Below are 22,085 nucleotides of genomic sequence, written 5' to 3'. Positions count from 1 at the left end.
GGGCATAGAGGAAGGCGCACCAGGGGTCCATGCACAGCCGCGCAGACTCACTTCATGAATCCCAGAGGCTCTTAGCTTCATTTTATTAGTTACATTAAGTAAAGGGCCCCAGGGGCCACGCCCTCCTCACACGCATATTGTTGGGGCCCTCTACACTCCAAGTGACCAGGTCAGACCCACACTGTGCAAGACTTTGGACCAGCAGACTCCTGGAAAAGGGAGGGGACATGTCAGGAGTAGAGTAGGTGCCCAACTCCCTCACCCAAGATTTGGCAGTCTTCTGAGGGGCACATTACCCCTCTGGGGACCCTAGTTTCTTCTGATCTTCACCCACAGCTGGGGCCAGTCTCGTAGCTTCGTCTTAAATGGACTAATCATTTCATGCCCACCCCTTTCTCCTTCACCTTCCTCCTTAGCCCCCTTCCCAAACCCCTCTGCCTGGATCTTCAGCCACTGGCTCACGCCTCACTTGCTATAGCCCAGCACCTCCCGGCTTCCACTCTTGTTGCTACTGCCCCCTCACCAGTCTCTCCAGGGCATGAGCAGCTGCATCCTGGACACTCACAAACAGCTGTTCTGGGGTCACTCTGTCCAGGAGTCCTGCCTGGGTCAGAGTCCCCAGCACCGAGGCTGTGTGGAGAGGGGGTCAGACTCTCAGGTCCTAAGTCCACACTGTGTCCTCTTCCCTCCCCCAAATGTCCAGTCATTCCTCAGTCTCCAGGTCCCTCCATCCTCCACACCTCTTACCATTACACTGAGCCAGGAGAAGATGGATCCCAGCGTCTCGGCATCGTCTGGAAAGCTGCGGAGGTGGGAGGAGTTAAATCTTACATTAGAGGGTATGCATGGGATAATAAGGGGACTTTCTCCTCAACATACCCTCTCTCTCACCTGGACCACTTCTCTGGCCCCAGCAGCATCTGCAAAGGTGATACCACTGCAGTCTAGGACCACCACTCTGATAGGCTCAGCAACTAGGATGGGAGAAGGCAGGAGTGCCCAGATGCTTCCATGGGTCATGCCCAAATCTCCCTCCTTGTCATCCCATCTCACCTGCATCAGGTGGGCCATCTGTCTTTGGAGTCTCCTGTGAATAGAGAAGGGCAGTCACCACCTCTGAGACACAAGTGTGAACGTGCACCCTTGGGCACAGTGCTCTCCCTCAGAACACCCACTTACCTCCCACTCCCAGAGAAGCCACACTCCCTTTTGACCAAGTCCCTCACCTTGCCTCCTTCTCTAAGCCCCAGATGCCTTTCCAGGGTGCGCCGAAACTGCCCACGGGTCCCGAAGTAAAGTGGTGTTGGATAGCTCAGGATGCAGAGCCCCGGGATCTGGAGGAGCTGAGGGGTCAGAGGGTCAGAGAAACATCTGGGTCTCATCTTCCCTTCCATCTTTGGTTGAAGCTAACCCACCTTGTGGCGCTCTCTGAGTGGCCTGTAGAGCTCCGTCCCTTCAGCCAGTCCAAGTGCAAGGCACTGCACCCTGGGCAGGAAGCAGGGGTCAGATTCCCAGCCTGGCCTGGCTGGAAAGTCACCCCAAGCACTCCATTGTCTCGCCTCCCCGCATCTCGACTTCCCTCGTCTCTTCTCCCACCTCTGGGTGCGGCAGACCACGGTCATCATGGAGAAGACCACACCTACGGCCAGGCCCAGGTCCACACTCAGGGTCACTACAGCCACCCATGTGACCATCCACACAGCCTGCAGGACATGGATGGGAGTGAAATTCCCAGAAGAAAGGCCAGGCCATCAGTGCCAGGGCAAGGGGTCCAGGGGCAGTCACTGCAGGGCAAGTGATGGAGCAGTGTGGCCCAGGAGAAGGCAGAGTGACAGAAGGAAAGGACAGGATTGCCCAACAGGGGATACACAGACATTGCACCTGCTGAAGAGTTACAAATATTCAAGTCTGAAGGGGTGCAAACCCCACCCTTCTCCTTGTCTCTGAGTAAAGGGATTAGGGGGTATGCATATTGGTGGTGGGTTGCAGAATTTAGGACCATGACAATTAGCTTTGATCCGGGGCAGAGGCTGGGGATGCTGGGAAATAGGAGGGGGCAATCTGGGGGGAATGCCATTTCTCACAAAGTCCACGCGGCTGATGCGCCATAGTTGTGGAAGCTCCTGCATCTGGAAGAACATCTGGCGCATGCTGGAGATGTTGATGCAGGCCAGGACAGCCTTGGGGCAGAGGAGGAGAGCTGACCGCCCATATCCTGGCATATGGCCACGCCTCCCGGCCACCCCCACACCTGCTCTCTCCCTCACCTTGGGTAGATAGTAGAAGAAGGGCCCGAGCCACAGCAGCACTGACAGGACGACTGCGCAGGAGAAGAGGCCGGCCAGCTGGAGGGTGGGAGGGGTGGAGCGAAGGCGGAGGAGCTCCCCCACCCGCGTGAGAGCTGGTCTCCCTGCCTGCTCCTAACAAGTCTCCCTCCTCCCAAATCCCCTCCCACACAGACACTCCTCACTCCTCACCCCCTTCTTGATATTCTGCCGCTCACCCCTTCCTCTCCCCTCCCCCAACTGAAGGCCTATGGGTCGCCAGTCTCCCCCTGGAAGTAGTTCAACTTCCCTGTTCTCCTGGCCCACCTCCATCTTAAAAACACTGTTGGATTACCCTAAAAGCCGGCTAGCCACATGCTTAGGGCACCGGCAAAGTAAAGGAAACCAAAAATATTAGGGGGAGACTTTGATATATGATATTTCTTTTTAAAAGAAAATGTCCTCATAGGGGAAAAAATCAGAATATTGTCTCTTAAACTTATTTTACAATTTGGTATTGTTTTTATCTTGAACTACTTATGGGGCATCATGAACGTTTTCAGTGCTTAGAGTATACAAGTCTTAAGGGGGCTTTGTTATCTTCCATCTCTCCTACCTAAATAATCCCCATTCACCCGCCTCACAGGGTCCCATCCTCCTCTATATAGCTGCTACCTGGGTATCTACCAATCTTCCGCCTGTTTCTCCACCACGACCACCGGACCTGGATGTCCCCCTCCCACCCCCCCACCCCACCCCCCCCACTTTCTCCTCACCCAAGGACACACTCTTACCTGTGTGTTCCCACCAGCATCCACTAGGAGGCTGGTTGTAGCCAATGTGGCTGAGTTGGGAAAGCAAGAGAAGAGGGAGGAGATGAGGTTGGAGACACCATGCGCCAGGAGCTCCTGGGGGAAGGCAGTGAGTGAAAAGGAGAGAGACAAAGGTGTGTGTGTTGGGGGTCATGTTAGGGGGTCATCTCCGGAATGAGGTTGGGGCCCTCAGTCGGAGTCTTACCTGGTTGGAGTCAATAGTGTAGCTATACTTGTCTGCATAGATGGAGGCCAGGGAGGCAGACACAGCAAAAGTAACCAGTGCGACAGGCAGCGAGTCGGCCACAATCCTGGGCAGCTCAGCCAGGTTGGGCAGGAGAGGTCGGGGAAATCTGGAGAGAGAGGGGTCAGGGTGAGGGAAGGCTACAGGGAAGGCAGCGAAAATAGGGTGGGAAGGACAAGAAGAGTGGTTGGGTGGGAGAGATGTGGGAAGAGAAAGCTGGTGTCTTTTCCTGCTCTCTTACCCTCCAGGCAGCAGCCCCACTATCTGCACGTTGTATCTTGTGTCCAGAGAAGAAGTGAAGCAGAGCACGGAGGCCAGAAGCACCTGGGAAAGAGAGCAAATTAGGACATGGGAGAAGAAGGAGGAGATTGGAAGGAGGAAGACAGGAGGAGAGAGAGAAATGTAGGCGGGCGTGGGAAGGGAGATCAAGAATTACGGTGAAGGACAGGGTGAGGAGAGAGTGGAGGTGCTGGGGCGAGCGACACCGCAAGGGGGCGCTGTAAGGAGGAAGAGGGCCTTCGAACTGGTCTAGAGGGGGCCTCCGCGACAGAAGTGGGAATGTGTGGGTGGGGGATTCCGGAGGGTCAAAGAGTTCTGGGAAGAGGCCTGGAAAAGCACACGCGTAAGCAGGACTTCCCTCCGTGACCTCTCCGCATTCCACAAGGGGGCGGCAGCGGCCAGTTCCCAGAGGATGGGCAGGGTCTGTGCGGGGCAGGGGGCTGGACCCAGGAGCCATCCTCACCATGACGATTTCCCCTGGGATCGGGGTGGGGAGCCTGTCTCGGAACCTCACGTTCAGTTCCTTGACCGGCACGAGCAGCGCCAGGCTGAGTGCCGAGATGGTCAGTTCGGCCGGATTGCTCCGGGGCAGCGCGGTCAGCACGGCGGCCAGCGTCTGCGGGCAGGGGCGGTGAGCAGAGGGCCCGGGCCGGGGTCGACTACCCCCAGCGCGGACCCACCAGACAAGAACAGGCCTCCCGGCTCCTGGCTCCCGTCAGGGCTTCCACCTCCGCAGCGACCCTCATTCAGCCACGTGGTTCTAACCTCCTTTCCTCTGCCCCCGGCACACACTATCCCTCCACTCGCCGTCCTGCCTTCCTTCCTTTTCGGGGTTCCCTCTTCCCGGGACCTCTAGAAGCCTCGTCTCCGCTGTTCTCCCACCCGCACCTTGAAAAGAGCGAAGCAGCCGATCTGGCGCGGGAGGGGTAAGCCCAAAAGGCTCGGCAGTTGGGACACGAGCACGTGCAGCGCGGCCCCGCTGGTCAGCGCTTTGACCACAGGCTCGGACAGAAAGGTGGACAGGACGCCGAGCTGCAGCGCGAACATCCCCAGCTGCAGGAGAGAAGACGCCCAATCACTACAGGAGGAGGCGCGGAGCAGCCAGAGCGCCGTGCGCCAGCGTCTCCGCGCACCTCTCCCGCCTAGACCGAATGGGAGACTTGTCCCTCCCTCTCCCCTGGCCCAATTTTCTAGAGCCCCTAGCGTGCATTCCCCCAGGGGCCTCCCCCAGGGTCCTCCCTCACCATCAGCGCCCCGCTCCCGAAGGCCATGGCCGCAGCCGCCCCAACCCGCTGAGCGTCCAACTGTTCCCTCTCGATTCCGCTCAGGTTCCCCCCAAGGGGCTCGGGGACCAGCCGCTCCACAGCCGAGCCCGTCATGAGGCTGAGCACGGCGAAAGTTCCTAGGACCGGGGCACAAACGCAGACATCACCAGCTGTGCCGCCTGGGGCACAGCGACAGCCCAGGCTCCGCGCTCTCGGCCGGGATGCTGCTGTCTGACCCCTCTGTCCTAGAGGCTGCTGCTCCGGTGGGGGCCGTGGGGCCAAGAGCTGGCGCAGCAGCCAGGAACCGGTGGTGAGGGAGAAAAGGAGGGCGCACCAGCCGCCAAAACTGCCCCAAACTGCATCGCTGCCTCCTCCTGCAGACGCCCCGCCAAGTGCGTGCTCCTTTGGGTGACCGTGCGTCTCTTCTCCCCCTTCCAAGTCCTAGAGTTGTCCGTTTTAACCAAATTTCACGAGGAGAAAAAGTCCGAGTAAACTCCCGCTGCTTTGCACCCACTCAGCACCCCCAGCAAGCATGGCCGAAGTCAGTGGATCGGAGCAGGGTAGCGGCAGGGGAGGAAGGGATGGTGGGGGATGGGGGGGTGAAGACGCGAATAAGAGCAGGGAGCTTACAAGGACCGAAGCCTCAAACCCCTGTCCATCTTCAGGCCATAGAGGAGAGGAGTCACTGGTCACTCACCTGTGGACAGGTGTCTCCCAGTACCCAGCAAAGTGTAGATGAGGACGGGAAAGAACGAAGTGTACAGCCCGAACACTGGGGGCACGGAAGTTAGGAGGGCAAACGCCATGCCTGGGGGAGAAGTGGAAGGAAAGCTCTTCGGTATGGGGGTGGGGGAGGGTTCCTGGTCCTCCAGAATGCGCCCCTGTTCCACGCTCTTAGAGGCTGACACCAGGACGCTCAATCACCACACATGAGGGACCGTAGGGGTTAACGGGCCTCAGTGGGAGGTCGTGGGGCAGCCAGGGTCACAGATCCGTGTCGGCCGAGTCCTGGGGGGGCAGGCGTAGTTCTTCTCTCCAGTTCCCTGAGGCGGAACGTGTGCGAGACTTCTCGCAGGATTGCTCAGAGGAGAGGAGCTGGGGGTGGGGATCTGATGGAGCTCCAGAGTCCTTCCCCAGAACTTGTTCTCACGTCCCTGTCTCGGAACCGTCAGCGACGCTAACCCACCCTTTTGCTCCCGGTTCCCAGCCCTCTGCGCCCTCCTCTGCAAGCCCGTTAGAGCTTGGGCCCCGGACAAGCTGGTGTTGGGGCCGCTCACCCTGGGGCACGTGCACGATGCCCACGGTCACTCCGGCCACTGCATCCCCGAGCAGCCAGGCCCGCCAGCGGTAGTGGGGCAGCCAGCGCAGCGGGGGCAGCCGCGCCAGCAGCAGGCGCCACGCCCCCGGTCCGGAACAGGCGCGGGCCCGCCGTCTCCACAGCCGGCACAGCAGGGACAAGCGGGACTCCGCCAGGAGCTCCGGCTCCTGCTCCGCGTCTCCGAAGAGCTGCTGGAACCGGGCCTCGGTGAGAGGTTCCCTGAACCTGGCGCCCTGGGGAGACTTGAGGTCAGAGGCTTCTCCCGGGCCTGGGCAGGTCCTGGCGCCCAGTAGCCCACTCATTTTGCCCTGGGTCACCTCCAATTCCTCCCGGTTTCCTCCCAGTCTTAAATACCCTCTGCCTGCTGGCCCTGAGTCCCGCCTCTAAGAATCAGGGACCAATGGGGCCCTGGAGGGCGCCCTCTCTTGGGGACCCTCTATGGTCAGGAAAAAGCAGCAGCTTGGAGAGGGGGCATCTCTCTTTTTTTTTTTTTTTTTTTGAGGAAGATTAGCCCTGAGCTAACTACTGCCAATCCTCCTCTTTTTGCTGAGGAAGACTGGCCCTGAGCTAACATCCATGCCCATCCTCCTCTACATTATACATGGGACGCCTACCACAGCATAGCTTTTGCCAAGCGGTGCCATGTCCGCACCCGGGATCCGGGCCAGTGAACCCAGGCTGCTGAGAAGGAAAATGTGCAAACCTAACTGCTTTGCCACGGGGTGGCCCAGGGGGCATCTCTAAGTTAGGCATTTCCTCAGACATCCTCGCTGGATCCCTCTCTCTGGAGTCTGCTATGCCAGGTGGCTGTGGAAAGGTGTAGGGACCAGAGAGATAGGCCAAAAGACAAGCACACCCTCAACACCCAGCACCCACTGTTTACCACTCCTAAGCCTCTTCACTCCTGGTTCCTTTCCGCATCTGCACTTTGGCTGGAGACAGGAGCTGGCTCCTCTAGGGTTCCTGGTCATTCCCAGAGCCGCCGCATTCCCCAGCAAGAAAGTTCAGCGTGGTTCTGAACACCCTCCTTCTGCCCCCAGACCCAAATCCTCATGGGGCACAGCTTGCCCCCAAGAAAGTGTAAGGGCTCCATTGGCCTCAGCAGTTTCACAAACTTCTGAGATGGGAAGCAGCTACATATATTGCACAAGGACAGAGAACCACCACCCCACACCTCTGCAGGGGGCGGCTGGGCCTAAATTCTCAGTTCAGGGCCTCCGGGAAAATACAGAGGAAATTTTAACTTTATTTCTTAGAAGCCAAAAAAGCTGAAGTACCATTTATTACATTCAAGTGCTATCCACGAAGTAGGTGTCGTTAAATTAAGCACAACAGGGTCACCCACCCACCTCACGTACCCCTGTGGTCCCTAAAGAGACACAAAGGTTTGAGCTCCTGAATCCTGCTATTTGCCCTATCCCCTCCTCCATTCACAAGAATCCTCAGCACCCCGCCCCATCACCCTCTGGTCCCCAGTCCCTGACCCCAAAGCCTTGGGGGTGGGGTACAGTAAGGGTGGGTCTCCCCTCTTCAATTCCTCCTATTGTTCCCCAGAAGTCTTATCTGGGCTGTACGTCCTGTCCCCCCCTTAGTGGTCCCTCCCCCCATTGTCGGCCAGAGGGACCTCAGGCCCTCAGGGAGGCTCCCGCTCCTCCTCACCCTCCCACCCCAGCAGTCTATTGTCTGCTGAGGAAGCTCAAGTACACGTGACCGGGCCCAGGGGACGAGTGGACACAGTGGACATACTGATGCCCAAGGACCCAGGACAGGGCGTCTGGACATGGATCTCCGCATGTTTGGCTCTCCCTGTCCCAGAAGTCGGGAGGGGTGAAGACCCCTTTGGCTCTCTACTCTTGGGTCTGTGGCTTAAAGAAGACTCCCTTCCTCAGGGTGGATACGCCTTATGACCTCCCAGACAGCAAAAATAAAGAGACCCAGAGCCAGAAGGGGACACAGCCCCCAGCATCCTCTCCACATTCCCCTTCTCCTCAGCTGAACATGGAGGCCTCAGAAGGAAAGGTACATTGGGCATTTGGTGCTTTAGAATCTGGGTGTTGGGAATGGGGGAGTCACACTACACTGGGCTTTCCACGGGCGTCTAGAACAGAGGCCAGATGGGAGGGAAAGAAGGGCTGGATAAAGGGGAGGACACATCAAAGATCTACGTTCCAGTGGCCCCTAGCTCCAGGTCTGGACTGAGAGATGCTGCAACTGCAGGTGAGGGACAAGAGAACGACATCTTCCATCTTTCACCCTGTGTTCTCCTCCTTTCACTAGACTCCGGCTCAAATGACTGATTTGAGAGGTCAGCTGATCCCTTCCATGCCACTTCACCCCACTGACCCCTTCCCTCTGCCAAGACAGCGGCCTTAGTGATATAACAAAACCTTTATTCTCAGAAAACAGAAAAAACAAAATCAAAACCAAACTAATCATTTGTATCTGGCCCTTGCCCCAGCCCTCCCACCCACCCACATATCCTCCTTTTGGGGGACCTGTGATGCATGCATAGGGGTGGGAGCGAAAGGAATCTGTGTTCCTTGGGCAGAAAGAAGTCCTTTTGAGTCTAGGTACCCTCCTCCAAGTTGACACCCATCTCAGCCTTGCCTGCCTTCTAGGCACACCAAGAGGAGGATTTCCTGGGCGGTACCAGAAGGATTGCCCTGAAGTTCCTTGGGGAATAGAGTGGCTGAGTCAGCACCACCCCCGTGGCCTTCACCAGTTACAGCTCATCTTCATCCAGCTTGGCAAGTCTGGCTTGGCGGGGAGGGGTGTTTGGAATTGGTAGAACTGGAGGGGAGTCATGAGGAGCCTGGGAGATGTCACTGAGGGCCTGAAAAAAGACTCAAGTCAGAGGATCAAAAAAGTTCAAGAATCCACTCTCACTCCTGTCTTTTCAGTGTAAGCTCCTAGCCAAGCCACCTCCTCTTGCCAGACATCTTAGGTTATCTGAGACATCAACTTCCCCCAAGGTTAAACTGGAAGAGCAAAAGGTAAGAGATGGGAAGTAGGAGGGGGCAGACAAAAGGAAGAAAGGGACGATATGAGGGAGGGGGATTTGGGGATCCCTGAACCAGAGAGGCCCTCCCCGTTCTGCCCCTACAACCTGGGAACTCCATTCCTCATACCTGTGTGTCCAGGGGCAGGGCAGCTCTGGCCATCTCCGGTTTGGGCAACAGCAGCAGGGAGGGGAGAGAACCATTGATGGGGGCGTGTGTGCTGACCTGGGCCCGGTCTCCAGGCCGAATTCTCCCAGGGCTCCCCACCCCAGGCCCTCCTGGCCGCCCCAGGCTGTTGGTCTGGCTCTCCCGTCTCTGGTACTCAATGGGTGACTGCAATGCTGGGGCAAAGACAGGAACAGAAGGAGGGTTACAGCAGAGACAGATCCTTTCCCTAGGGGCTCTGCTCAGGTCATCCTCCCTCTTTGCCCTCCATCCCAAGGACAGGCAGTCAATGTAAATTGCTTGGGGTTTTAGGGGATTCTGAGTTACCAAATCTTGAGCTAGTAGTGGAAAAATGGGGATGAGAGACAGAGAGAAGCCCGGGTCAGAGGGCAGGGATTGGAGATTGGGCAGTGAGGGATTCAGGAGGTCAAGGGGCTGAGGGAGCATGTGGGGGAGGGAGGGTGGGAGCTTCACCATTGAGAAAGTCCCGTTGGCTTTCCAGGATCTGAGCCACTTGCTTGATCCAGGCCTGACTGACTGCAGGGTCTGTAGTCTGCAGGATATAGCGCTGGATCCCACCCTCTGGCCCTCTGGAGGTCAGGGCAAAGCGGCAAGGGTCACCTTGGAGGTTCCCCTCCAGTCCCAAGCAGCTCACCTGGATTGGCAAATAGGAGACAGCCCTCAAATTCTTCAGGCCCTCTCTGGTTCCTGCCCCATCTTGCAAATCCAAGAGCCAGACATCCCTGCAAAGGCCTCGCCCCCACCCAGTCAGAGGGCTCCCCACCTTGATGCTGCTCTTGTACACATATCCAGGCTGCGTTCCACCTCGCACTCCTCCCCCCAGGGCCTCGCTGAAGATGACGATTTGCTCAAAGAGGAAGACACGCCTCTCTCGACCCCGGGAAGAGAGGAGCCCCCCAGCCTCGGGCTCCGTAACCCAGAATGTGTCCTGGCTCAAGAGCTTCCCCTGAGCAGTCAGTTTACCCTAGAACCAAAGAATAGTGGCCTTCAGGAAAAAACAAGAGAAAAGGGGCAACTCTCTGCTCCTCCCTCCTTCCCCTGACACTCCCCACCAATCATGGGGTCAGCCCCAGGAGAGGACAATTCCCCATAAGGACCTGCCGAGTGCTCAGACTGGGGCAGAAGAGCATTGGGCCTCCGGTTTCCTGTTCCATTTCCATACCTCAAACCCCCGCAGTCTCCCCAGGGTCATCATGTCATTGCAGCGCTTGGGCACAAAGCACATGACCTCCACAGCTCGCTGGGACCCAGACGAAGAGAGGAGCATTGTCATTATTGGGAAAGAAGACTCTTCAGGCTGTGTTTCAACCTCCAACCAGCCTCCCCCTAAAAACTAGACAGCTCTACACCACCCAAGGAGCTAGGGGGCCCGGGAGACTAAGAAGACAAGGTGTGCATGGTGTATCCTGGAAGATCTGGGAGTCCTCACCTCTAGCTCCTCAGTATCCATCCCAGCTCTACTATAGTACTTGAGAAAATCCTAAGACATAGAAAAGAAATGCTCAGGGAGGTCACGAGGACATCCTTAGAAGCTTTCACATCCTCCCCTGAGGACCCCCGGGAGGTCTGGGGGGAGCCTTAGGAACCCTGGGGAGATGAAGGAGGAAAGAGCTGTCCCAACCAGCTGTGCCCCCAGGGAGCAGGGGGCCTGACCTTGAGCAGCAGCTGATATTTCATGATCCTCTGCACTGGTTTGATGAGGAGGTCATTGAGCTGTAGGCGGTGGCCCAGCTGCTGCCGGAGCTCCTGGGGACAGGGACAGGGTGGTTATGCAGCCTGGAAAGCCTGCTCATGCGGATTCTGTCACCCTTCCCCCAAGGTACCTCAGTCACTGACCTCGAAGTAGCTGTCCCCAAATTCTGACACCACGTGCTCCGACTTGGGCTTATTCTGACAGTACACCACATACATATGCAGCCGGCGCTCCTACAGGGGTGAAGTTTAAGAAAGAGCAAGGTGAGTGAGGAGAAAGAGCACATCTCCAGAGAGCCCTCACCCAGGCCCAAACCCTTCCCTCCTGGGCCCCACCCCCTCAAGTCTCACATGTTTGATGAATAGCTGAGCCAGCCAATCAGGATCCTTCAAGCATCGTTGTAGCTCCTGCAGGAAATAGCTGGAGGGGTTGGCAGGGAAAAGGTAGGTCAAATACCCCCACCCTGCCATGTAGAGCTGTCTGCCCCAGCAGTGCTTCCCATGAAGCCTCTCTAAACATTCATCAGGCAGCGATGGGCCCAGGGGCAGAATAGAGACAACCAGACATATGCCCTTCCCCGCCCCCTCAGGGATCCACCACTCACTCTCGATGCCACTCATAGATTTGCTGGATGTTCCCAAACACAATCCTGTCACGGCCTCGAAGACTCTCAGGGACCCCCTGAGCAGCCATGGTGGCCATATAACCCTGTGGGAAGGTTGGGGTAGGAGCATGAGTGTGTGGGGCCAGCCCTGATGGGAACCCCTGCGCCCCAAGGCATCTCTTAAACCAGCCCTGGGCAGAGGGAAAGAGCTGGGCCCAGGCTGGGAAGAGAAAAGGGAACTACCTCCACAATCTGCCCCAAGTCGTCCACATACATCTTCTCTGTCTCTATCAGTTCCCTCAGGACATACCTGGGAAGAGAGCAGCAGTGCACATCCTTGGTTTAGCCACTTCCTCCCTGCTGGACTAGCAGCCCCTTCATCACCACAGCCAACCTCAGAGGAAATTCCAAGTCTCAAATCTAAAATGGGAAGGACAGTCCTCTGGAAGTTGTGGGGTGGAGGAAAAGTGTAAGGACACTTACATACTCCTTTCCAGAGCCTTCTTCTTCTGCTCCTCCTCACTCTCAGGGGCTTGGGACAAAGTCTCCTCCTCAGGTGGCTGGAAGGGAAGAATATCCTAGAGGAAGCAAATGCATACCTCTTGGGTGAGCGGAGTCACTCCAGACCCATTTCTTCATACCTGCATCTTATTTCCAGGGACCTCCAACAATGTGGTCAGCAGGGTCAGTTCCGGCAGCTCCTCTCCTGTGGCCAGAGGTGGCTCCAGCATCCAGTTCTAGGGGCCAAAGGTCAAGTGTCAGAGGTCAGCGACAGTAGCTATGTCTCTCCAATGACCAGTGGCCCCCAAACTGCCCTCTCTCCCAGTGTCCTTCATGGATGTCCTACATGCTTCTGTGGTGTTCCCTGCTCACCTCATATGGTCCAGCCTGGCCACCATCTGCCTCAGTTTCCACACTGAGACAATGTTTAGAATGATCCAACCATCTTCTCAGGCTACTGACTGGCCCTGAGGGGCCCGGGGAACAAGGGCCAGAGCTGAGGCCAGAGCTGGGGCCAGAGGGGGCAGCCAGACCCGAGGCAGCCGAAGCTGAGATGCTCCCCTCACTGCCAGCAATGGAATAGGACTCTAATGGGAGGGAGGGAAAGAGGGGGAGATAGATATTGCTCCAGCTCCCGATTCAGGGTCCCTAGGGAACTCCCAGAGTCTCCTCTCTATGATGTTCAGCCCCTCTCCTCCAGGGCCCTCTCTCTTGCCATCCTCATTTTAGTTGGCCAGGATAGAAAATTCCACCAGGGCACCTTGGGAGGAAGGACAGTAAACACCTGGCTCCCCAGGCCTGGAACCCCGGTTACATGTGGAGTTTCCCCCACATCCTAAGTATGGCACAGATACGGGGGTGGGGGCAGCCATCTGGGCTGACACTGGAAGCTGGGGGTGGCCATCTGCTCTCCTACAACCCTCCCCCTTCCAATGGGTACAGACCATTCTCTGAGAAGGGGAAGGAGAAAAAGAGCTAGGAGCCCATCTGCCACCCCCAGACCTCTCCTCCACCAAGTACAGTACTGACTATAAAAAGACAAGACTTATGCAGCCCACCTCCCCAACCGAGGCACAAACCCAACAGAAGGGGCAGGTGAGGAGAGCTCATCAGAGTTATCTTTGGCCTGGGCTCACGGACAGAGGAGCTGCGATTTGTGATACAGCCCCTGGTAGACCCCTCACCCTCATTCCTCCATCCCCCTGTCGCTCTTCAGATGTGAAGTCAATTCTCAGCAAAAGGATTTGAGGGAAAATGCGGTTCTAGGCCTAAGGGGCTTGTGGATGGGTTTCTCTCATACCCAGCTGACTACAGGAAAGAGAGGAGTCCCCTGCCCCTTCCCCAATTTCCTTAACTTGAACTGATAGAAATTTGGAGGCAGAAGGGATCTTAGAGCTCATCTATGAAGCCACTTTCCTGAAAAACACAGGTACAGCCTCCAGCCTCTACATCCCTAGGGCCCGGGCTGACAGATGTCCTGAACCCTCAGCCCGCCCCCCACTCAACACTGGGCCCTAGCGACCTCGCACTCACCACGTCCCCCCCGGGCGAAGCAGCAGCCGCATTTTGCCAGCACTTTTCGGATCACATGGGGACAGGCACAGCGACCCCCCTTGTGCCCCCCCCGCATGGCGCCCGGGCCCCCCCGCGCCCCCCACCCGGGCCGGCCATGCAGGGGGAATCACGGGGGGCGGGGCGGGGACGGCGCAGGGCGCACACCCCCCCTCCCTCCTACCCCACTCCAGGCTGGGGGAGAGGGGGAGGGAGGGACCAGGGAGGGGGCGTCCAGGGGTAGGCGGAAGTCTGGTCTGGAGGAGGGCTGGGGGCTCTGCAGAGAGGGTGGCGCGGGGCCGGGCCGCCGCGCTGGGCGGGGAGGGTTTCCGGAACCCTGTCGGTGCGGGGCCCAGGGTCCAGATGTCCAGAGGGGAGGGGAGGGATAGTGGGGAAGGCTGGGCCGGGATGCGGCAGCCGCTCCAGCTCCGTCTCCGGCCTCTCGGGTTGGGGGTGGCTCTAGGCCCGGGCAGGGAGGAGCGGGGGCCGACTCTCCGAGTCACTGGCGCTGCGCGGGTCCCGGCCGAGCCGCGAGCCGAATAACAGGCCCCGCCGCGGTGCTGCCGCGGGGAGGGGCCTCTGCGGCCCAGCTCCGCCCTCTCCCTCCCGTCCCCCCTCCCAGACTGTGCTGGGTTCCCGCCCCTGTCCCCCCTCCCCCAGGCACCACCACGTTCCCACTCCACGTCCCCAGCGCCTCGGTCCCTCCTTCCCAGCCTGGGCGCCCCCGCTACGGGTTCACCCTCCCTCCCGCATCTCGGGCTCTGACTGCGGAGCGCTGGGCTGGGGGTTAAGCCGGGCGGCGGGGTCTGCCCGGGTCGCCCCTCAGCCTCCGCGGTAGGGAAGGGCGCGGTGGATGGGGCCTTGGCCTGTGCGAAGATGTCCTGGGGTTGAGACTGTCCCTAGCCGCGCAGGGGTGGGCAAGGCCCCCCAGTAGGGGATGCGTGGATGGGGAGCTCTTTGTGGGGAACACAGCCCAGGTGCCGCCCTCTCGGCGGACCCTTCTTTCCTCCAGGCCCCGGGACTCCGGCTGAGGCTAATCGCCAATTAAGGCGAAGTCCTGGAGCCTGGGCTGGCGAGGGGCCAGGGGTGCGGCGCGGGGACACTCCGCCTGCGGGGGCTCGGGACCGGCTGAGGTGGGGGACACACAGAGGACTAGAGGGCGAAAAGAAGCGTGGAGGTCTCGGCGATTAAATGGGTCTCATGCAAATTAGATCCGAACCTTTATGCTAATGAGAGCAGCAAATCTTTGAATTCGCCACTTTGCGCAGGACGGCAAACTGTGCCCCACCCCACCCGCAGCTTCTTACCGGGCAGCGGAGCCCAGGCGGGGACCTCCCGTTCACGCTCCCCTCTCTGATGCCCCTCCGTACAGTCAGACTCTGGTTCGGTCCCCCCCGGCCCTAGGGGGCTTCTCTTCGGGGGCTGCGGGGACAGAACGATCCTAAGGAACCCGCCCTCCACGCCCAGGCTTGACCTCCCGCTTCCCCTTCTCCCTCCTGTCAAAATCCACGTTGTTATAAAGGGGTCGCCAAGGCTGGGGTGGAGGGAGTGGTTCACCCAGAACGTGGCTATGGCCCTCTTAATAGAACTCTCGGATTCCTGCCACTGCCCCGCAGAATTCCTGTTTGCAGGTAAATTGAGTTGTGGGGTGCAGCCCGCCTGAAGCCCCCTAAAGATCCCAGACCCCACCGTGGTCCCCCTTTCTTACCCCCTCCTGCCCGGGTAGGGCGCATGCGCGCAGCATGCCCCCCATGACCCCCAGTATCCGGTCAGTGCGGCCAGGGGCGGGGCGGTCCGGGGGCTTCATGCTGGACCCCTACCCTGCTCCAAGTTTCAGGGCCGAGGGGGCACGGAAGCTGGGGGGCTCGGAGGCCTGCGTGCGTCCGGGGAGTTGCTGCCGCCGAATCCTCCCCCTGCCCGGCTCCGCCCCCACTCCCACCCCAGCCAAACTTCTCTAAAGGGGTAGGGTTGTTTCTTTCTCTACAACCGTAGTTCAACAACAAACCAACCCCTCTTAATCCCGATTCCGGCTTTGACGCGTGATCCGGGGCCTCGCACTGCTGTTATGGAGCCCGCCATGCACAGGCCGGGGCCCCAGGCCCTCTGGAGGCAGAGAGACTGGGAGGCACACGGGGAGCTCCCGTTTGCCACCCCCTTCCCCTACTCAGCAGGTCCCGCTCCCCACCCCACCCCCTCCGGGTCCACAGAACGGATCGGGTGTGGCATAGAGAGTTGCATATTTTACTTTATTTTTATTAAATTAAAAGCTACAGTCTGGTGGCGATTCCAGAACAGGGTAAGGAGGCTCCTTATAGGGGGCAGAGAAGAGCGGGAGACAGACAGACTGACAGAGACAGAGACACAGGAGAGAAAGGACAAGGTTAAGGTAGAAGGGGAACTGTTTCTGAAGAAGACACACAGCCGGCTCCATGGGGGCTCAGAGCAGCCCCATTCCCCTAACCCAGAGGCTCAGGAAGAAAAGTGTGTGAGGGCAGGGGTGTTCAAGAGGCCCTGCCCTCCCCACCCAGGTCCTTTCTCAGCTTAGTCACTGGAGCACAGCACAAACCCGAAAAAGCCAAGGGCAAGAGAGGGCCAGGGCAACTGGGAGTATGTACAGGGGAGAAGGGGAGCAGGGCCTGGGAGGTCAGCCCTGCCAGAAGGGAGTGGCTCACACTGCACTGAAGCACTTGGCCTGTGGGGGACAGGGGAAGGGACTGCCCCTTCCCTCTCTGAACTCCTTCCCCAGTCAGACAGGTCCCCATTAGTGTGGTGTGGGGGGCAGAGGGAGAGAGGAGTACAGAGGCTTCCGTTGGGTCCTAGTGGAGTACGGCAGGGGCCTTGCAAAGTGGACGGACGTCCTTCAGTCATCTGTGATACCCTTGGCTCTCAGCTCCTCTTGCACCCGGGTCAGGTAGGTGGGGTCCGGGTACCCAAACCTGAGAGCAAAGCAAAATGAGGGTCAGGGTTAGCTGTTGGGGTTACTCAGATGACCCCCGTGCTCACCCTCTTTCTGGGTACCCCATTCCTGGCCCTCCACACCTCCCCTAAGGTTATCCAAACTTAGCCCAATTCTGCTTATTTTTGTCAGTTAAGCTGCACCCATCAGGACCAGGTTGAATGTAGGAGAAACTGGGATGGAAGATGGTTGAAGAGTTTGGGGGTGGTCCTCTCTGGTTAGGAGGTTCCCAGAGAGAGGGGGGTTGGTGGTGTTCCCTCAATGGAAATGAAAAAGGGGAGGAGCCAAGGGAAGGGAAATGAAGGAGTGCCGCACAGCTGGGGTCCCCCTGTGCAGCTGGTCTTGTGGTGGATATCGTTCCAGGTGATGACGTTCGGTCTCCCTGTGGTCATGGACGTGCCGATAGTGAAGGTGAGACGCTGGTCAAACGCCTTGCGGAACAGGGTCAGCACCTTGTTGCCCTCGGGGCAGTCCGGGAGGTAGGCCACCCGTGTGGTGCCAGGATACCGAACTCCTGGGTTTGGGTGTTCAGCCTGGAAGGAGGGGGAGGCAAAGTGGGCAGTGAGCAGCTGGACACATTAAGCCCTATGACGCCGCGGAGGGTCGCCGTAGCCAGCCTTCTGTCTGTGCACCCCCAGCTCCTGCTGACAGGGCAGCGACAGGCTGACAGCCTTTCAAGGAAGGAGAGTCTCTAGGGTCTGGGCAGGAGGAGCTGGTTTCTGGACAAAATCCTTATTGTTAAGAGGTTCTTTCTGCTGTCTCGATCCAAGTCTCAGTTCAGCAACAAATGGATTCTCAGAAGTGATGGAAGGAAGCTGGTCCCTACTCTCCAGATAACTCAGCAGAAATATGAAAACTGAGAATAATTTCTCCTTCAGCCTTTCCTTCTCCACCTGACCACACTCCCAGTGCTTCTTCCACTGTCCAACCTGTTCTACTTTCCTATTACCCATCTTCGGAGCTTCCTCATCCCTCTGCAAACCAGAAATGGAAATTATTTTGTCAAGCAGAAAGACACCTGTATCTTGATCACTCCTGTTTTAACCTTCCACTGTCATCAAGGTTTTCCTCTGTCATAAATCTGGAAGCGAGTAACACTCCCAGCTCTGTTAGGAGGGTCACATCCCTCCCAGCTGTGCCTGCCTGCACCTGAGCCACCATCTCCACAGAATTCCTCTGCCTAGAGTATCTGTCAACATCCAGGTTCACCAAGGAAACTATTCAATTCCTTTGTCTCATATTTGATTTTCATGTGTGCTTAGGGTCGTGGGGATGGAAAAGCTGAGCCTCAAGGAGATGTCCTAGCTCCAGGGCACCGAGTGGGACGACACCCCGGGAGACAGCAAGACTGTATCCCATCTAACAAACACTCACCCTCACCCAGTTTTCCTAGGTCAGAGAACCAGCTTGGGGAAAACCAAAGGGTGAGGGCAGGCCGTAGTCTTCTTACCCCCTGGACACCGGGCGGGAAGACGTACTGGATGACGATGGTGCCGTACTTCTCATAGCTGGGCAGCAGGAGTGTGGCGTCCTTAGAGACCAGCATCCGCCCATTCTGGGGCTGGTTACCCACCAGCTGCCCATAGAAGCGGCCGCACATGGGGCAGGCCTTCTTCACCTGCAGGGCCCGGGTGATGCAGCCCTCGCAGAATGAGTGCCGGCACTTCTCCAAGGTCTTGGCATTCTGGATCTCCCCCAGACAGATGGGGCAGGTGCTCTCCTGCTCTTCTGCCTCCTCCCGAAGCCGAGGAGGAAGAGGAGGGGGCAGAGGAGGAGGAGGTGGGGGGAGTCCCCGAGCCCCTGGGGGCAGGAGCGGGGCTGCTCGGAGAGGGGGTGGGCCTGGGCGGTGCAACTCGGGGTGTTCCCCCCCACCCCCCAAAGCCAGGCAGCCCATAAGCTCCCCCTGCCTCTGAGCTTTCTTCAGCTCTTTCTCGGCCTCTTTTAGCAGCCCCTTGAGAGCCTTCCGGGCCAGGTAGAGCCCATTGGGAGGGGCTGGGGGCGGGCCCTGTGGGGAAAGCTGGAGAACATAGATGTCAGAAGTCTCGCCATCTATGAGGATGGACACACGGTGCTCCTCCCGAAGCCGGGCCAGCCGGGCTGGGGTCTCCTTGCTCAGGAAGTCCCACACAGGCTTGGAGACAGTCACTTTGTTCTTGCAGGTGCCTCCACAGGCTGCCATTCTGGACAGGACGAACGACACTGCCCCCAGGGTGAAAGGGACTCAGGGTGGGGGGTCCCCATTTGACAAATGTCAGTGCCTCCTACTTCAAGTTCCTTTCCAAACCTGTATTACCTCTACTCTCTCAAAGTCCAACCCCCACCTCCTCCCCCAAGTTCATTTTCAGTCTCCTCTCATCTTTCAAACCCCAGCACCCACTGAAGAGCAAGAAAATTTCTATAACTTTATTATTTATCATCTAGGCCAAACATCAATCTTGGTTCTCCTTACACTCCTCCCAGGATCACAGAAACAATCCGCCCCTCCCCCTCCCCGGGTGAAAACTGGGTTCTTTCAAGGGGAGGGAGACTTTTTAACCTCCTTTTTGCTCACTTTGATCCTGAAGAGCTTAGAACTGGCATGCAGGCTCTCTCTCTGTGTCCCTGCGCCCTACTTGTAGGTTGTGTGACCTGGTGAGTGGAAAGGAAAAGGAGGGAAAGTGAGAAACCCCCTCCTCCGTTCCCACATGCCCCTACCCCACAGCCCAGTCACAGAGATGGGAGCCTGGGTGTAAGTTCCTGGGGATGGGATTACTTGGAACATGGAATGGGGGAAACCAATTTAAAGGACAAAGTCGAGGTTGTCTTGGGAGGTAGATACCTGGAAAGCCCATGGACGATGATAGCAGCAGCAGTCCCTCACTTTCCACACTCAGCTGACCAGGGCTGCGGGGGAAGGGGCAAGGTAAAGGGTTATGATGACAAATGTTACCAGTTTTCCCCAGCCAGTCTAGTAACAAAACAAAAACTCCTCTTCCACTTCCTCTCCTTCTCTCCTGCAGAATTCCATCCCCAGCCTCTCTCCTAGTTGCTAAAGAAGGAACTTGAACATGCTAACTTTCCTCTTTTCTCCCCCAGCTCTGAGGCTCTCCAGAAAGCCTAGGGCACAGATAAGAGAAGTCAGGAAGAGAAAGACCCACACAGATGGAGGTCTTTCTTGCCACCTCCCTCAGATCACATGGACAAGAATATCTCCTATGCTCCCCAACTCCTCGCTCTGCTCCACATTCCCAAATAATTCAGCCCCTACTGCTAGGGAGCCTTCCTTGAGAGCGAACCCAGTCTCTTCTGCGGAAGTCTGTTTGGAATGCGAACAAAGTGGCAGCAGCCCCTGCAATAACAAAGTTCTCACCGTCACCTTTTAAACCCAGCGCACCTAGCGCGAAGTGCAAGCCGGTCAGCAATTTAGTCTGCATTTAGGGAGGGGTGGGGCTCCCGCAGGGGCTCGGCTGGAAGAGCCTGATGTTTCCCCTGAGTCTGGCCGCGTTCGGCTACAGAGCTATCTCTACACCACCTCCAAATGCAGCTCAAATAGAAAGAGGGGCAATTAGTGTGACCTCAATTCCTTAACTGATGCAAAGGGGAGCGGCTTTCCGTTTGTGCCTCCATCCTAGTTCCCTCAAGGCCAGACGCACCTCGAGATTCAGAAAGTGAAACTGGAAGCCTAGAGCTTCGGCTCATACCGTCTTTCCAGGTGGAACACCCCCTTCCACATCAGAGGGAGCCCAGAACCTAGGTGTCCTTAGCTCCAAGTCCTGCTGGCACGGAAAAGGGAGGCGGGGCCACAGTTTATGCTGGGTCTCTGATTCCTCTGGGGCAAGCCAGGCCGGACACGAGCCAGTCCCTCCCTCCGGACAGAGGCCGGCGGAGGGGCAGCCGGGAAGGGCACGGGTTCTGGGGGGCATCAACCGAGGCAGCTCTACCCCTCCCCCCACGACCTCCTACAAGACCCGACCCGGAACCAACTCCCCACATAGCCCTCTCGCCAGAGCCCCTGGAGCCCCATCATGGGCGGGGGTGCATGTCGGCCGATCGCAGTCCCCAGAACCCCCAAATGGAGGCCAAGGCTGGAGGGTGATAGAAAGAGGATCGCCCGGGCGTGGAGGGCCCCCGGCGCCGCGCGCGGGCGAAGGAGGCGGAGGAGGGGGCGCAGGGGGAGCAGGAGGGCGCGCGGGGGGTGCGAGCGGGGCCCGGGGGGCGTGCGGTGGGTGTGGGGGGCGCCGGGCTCACCTACCTCCCGTCAGCGCCGCCATTGCCGGTCACATGACTGAGGCTGTTGCTGGGATGACGGTCTGGGCCTTAGCAACAAGGCGGGGGAGACCCCGAGAAGGTGGGGGCAGTTTGCAGGGGGTGCAGACTGAGGGGAAGGGAAGGAGGACAGCACCCCCTTCCCCCTCTCGGGTGATAACCGCCGTTTTCTTTGACCCCTTCTATCCACCAGCCCCTGCCCTTCCGCCCCAAAACAAAAATGGAGGCGCCGTCCCAGTCTTTGGAGGGAGGGGGTGGCGTCGTGGAACCGAAGGTAGGAGGTTAAATCCCTCAGAGACGCCACCCTTCTCGTTTCCCCTCCCAGCAGGAACCCTTTCCCTTTTTCCCAGCCAGCTGCGTGGCAGCTTCTGGCGGATGGGTGGGTGAGGAGTGTTGGTTTAGGTAGGTGGGGAAGAGGGGGCAATTTTTCTGTGAGCCTTACGCTGGAAAGGTCTTTGAGGAATAATGTGGGACGGGAAGAAGAGTCACAGTAAAAGGAATAGCATCGGTTCTAAAAAAATAAACCCCAGGACTAAACCATTTCAATACCCTCCCTCATCTCTTGCCTTTTCCTGGATTGTTACCTTCTGTGACCCCAACAACCTGCTCCTAGGTGGCTATGGGTAAGTGCCTCTGATTTTTCTCTTTGCACAAACAGGGATACTGAGGCTGGTGCAGAACAGGAAGTGAATACATTTTTTAAAAATGTCTTGGGGTGGTGGTAGTGTCAGGTCTATGGTTGAAATAGAGTTAAAAACTGTCAAAGAAAAAAAAAGCTGTGCTCTGTTCTGCTTCCCACATCAGAGCAATCTCCGCCCCCAGTCGAACTCACTTCCCTGGGGCCACATCAAGCCAGGTTTTTCCACCAGCCAGAAGGCCTCCACACCAAGCAGTACTCATCTCCCAGACTGGCAACAATCTCTATTTGTCCACCCCCTTCTTCACTCCCCCTCTGGGCTGGAGGGTTGGTCACTTTCTTCCTCACTTTCCCAGGACCCTGCTGTACTCTTCTTGCCCTCCAGGCAGAGGACATCTTTCCCAGGAAGCCTGGGGGAACACTGAATTCCTTCTCTTTTAGCTCGTGCATGCCTGCGGTGCTAGTGCTTGTGGTGCTAGTGTGCGTGAACTGAGAGGCTCACTCACCTTTACTGAGATGGGAGTGTGGTCA

General features: G+C 57.9%; 3 protein-coding genes across 28 annotated transcripts; all 3 read right to left on the bottom strand.

Annotated features, from left to right (window-relative positions):
- Window positions 1-66: 66 nt before the first annotated feature.
- SLC26A10P (Solute carrier family 26 member 10) lies at window positions 67-6,561 on the bottom strand. Of its 8 annotated transcripts, none has more exons than XM_070621896.1 (19): window positions 6,142-6,519; window positions 5,562-5,672; window positions 5,199-5,305; window positions 4,844-5,001; window positions 4,488-4,652; window positions 4,063-4,215; window positions 3,562-3,644; window positions 3,282-3,429; window positions 3,059-3,172; window positions 2,268-2,381; window positions 2,085-2,180; window positions 1,597-1,703; window positions 1,416-1,485; window positions 1,227-1,343; window positions 1,054-1,087; window positions 892-974; window positions 748-802; window positions 524-630; window positions 67-209 (listed from the first exon to the last, which is right to left on the bottom strand). In XM_070621896.1, exons 3-19 carry the CDS (start codon window positions 5,224-5,226, stop codon window positions 171-173), a joined length of 1,671 nt encoding a protein of 556 aa, XP_070477997.1. In that variant the 5' UTR covers window positions 5,227-5,305; window positions 5,562-5,672; window positions 6,142-6,519; the 3' UTR covers window positions 67-170. The 8 variants fall into 8 exon arrangements, with proteins under 8 accessions (XP_070477997.1, XP_070477998.1, XP_070477994.1 ...); XM_070621897.1 differs by having other exon boundaries at window positions 2,268-2,345; XM_070621893.1 differs by lacking the exon at window positions 5,199-5,305 and having other exon boundaries at window positions 2,268-2,345; window positions 6,142-6,561.
- A 1,990-nt stretch (window positions 6,562-8,551) lies between these two features.
- Window positions 8,552-15,717, bottom strand: ARHGEF25 (Rho guanine nucleotide exchange factor 25). 12 transcript variants are annotated; one of them, XM_008533521.2, is made up of 16 exons: window positions 15,425-15,717; window positions 15,024-15,138; window positions 12,538-12,752; window positions 12,306-12,401; window positions 12,148-12,224; window positions 11,908-11,974; window positions 11,665-11,768; window positions 11,411-11,480; window positions 11,204-11,293; window positions 11,021-11,113; window positions 10,797-10,847; window positions 10,530-10,607; window positions 10,131-10,331; window positions 9,821-10,001; window positions 9,311-9,522; window positions 8,552-9,015 (listed from the first exon to the last, which is right to left on the bottom strand). In XM_008533521.2, the coding sequence occupies exons 1-16, from the start codon at window positions 15,521-15,523 to the stop codon at window positions 8,905-8,907; spliced, it is 1,860 nt and encodes a 619-aa protein (XP_008531743.1). In that variant the 5' UTR covers window positions 15,524-15,717; the 3' UTR covers window positions 8,552-8,904. The 12 variants fall into 12 exon arrangements, with proteins under 12 accessions (XP_008531743.1, XP_008531742.1, XP_070477968.1 ...); XM_008533520.2 differs by having other exon boundaries at window positions 12,148-12,242; window positions 15,425-15,647; XM_070621867.1 differs by having other exon boundaries at window positions 15,537-15,641.
- A 226-nt stretch (window positions 15,718-15,943) lies between these two features.
- On the bottom strand, window positions 15,944-21,421 carry DTX3 (deltex E3 ubiquitin ligase 3). Of its 8 annotated transcripts, none has more exons than XM_070621886.1 (7): window positions 20,904-21,158; window positions 19,948-20,000; window positions 19,491-19,555; window positions 19,224-19,300; window positions 18,123-18,871; window positions 16,988-17,205; window positions 15,944-16,652 (listed from the first exon to the last, which is right to left on the bottom strand). In XM_070621886.1, coding segments are annotated over exons 4-7 (1,044 nt in total). In that variant the 5' UTR covers window positions 19,225-19,300; window positions 19,491-19,555; window positions 19,948-20,000; window positions 20,904-21,158; the 3' UTR covers window positions 15,944-16,576. The 8 variants fall into 8 exon arrangements, with proteins under 8 accessions (XP_070477987.1, XP_008531750.2, XP_070477986.1 ...); XM_008533528.2 differs by having other exon boundaries at window positions 18,123-18,852; window positions 20,904-20,998; XM_070621885.1 differs by lacking the exon at window positions 19,948-20,000 and having other exon boundaries at window positions 20,904-21,421.
- Window positions 21,422-22,085: the final 664 nt, after the last annotated feature.

Source organism: Equus przewalskii, chromosome 5 (assembly GCF_037783145.1).
Source record: "Equus przewalskii isolate Varuska chromosome 5, EquPr2, whole genome shotgun sequence".
Lineage (NCBI taxonomy): Eukaryota > Metazoa > Chordata > Mammalia > Perissodactyla > Equidae > Equus > Equus przewalskii.
The sequence above is the reverse complement of the archived record's forward strand: the minus strand, read 5'-3'. Positions and strand labels throughout refer to the sequence as shown.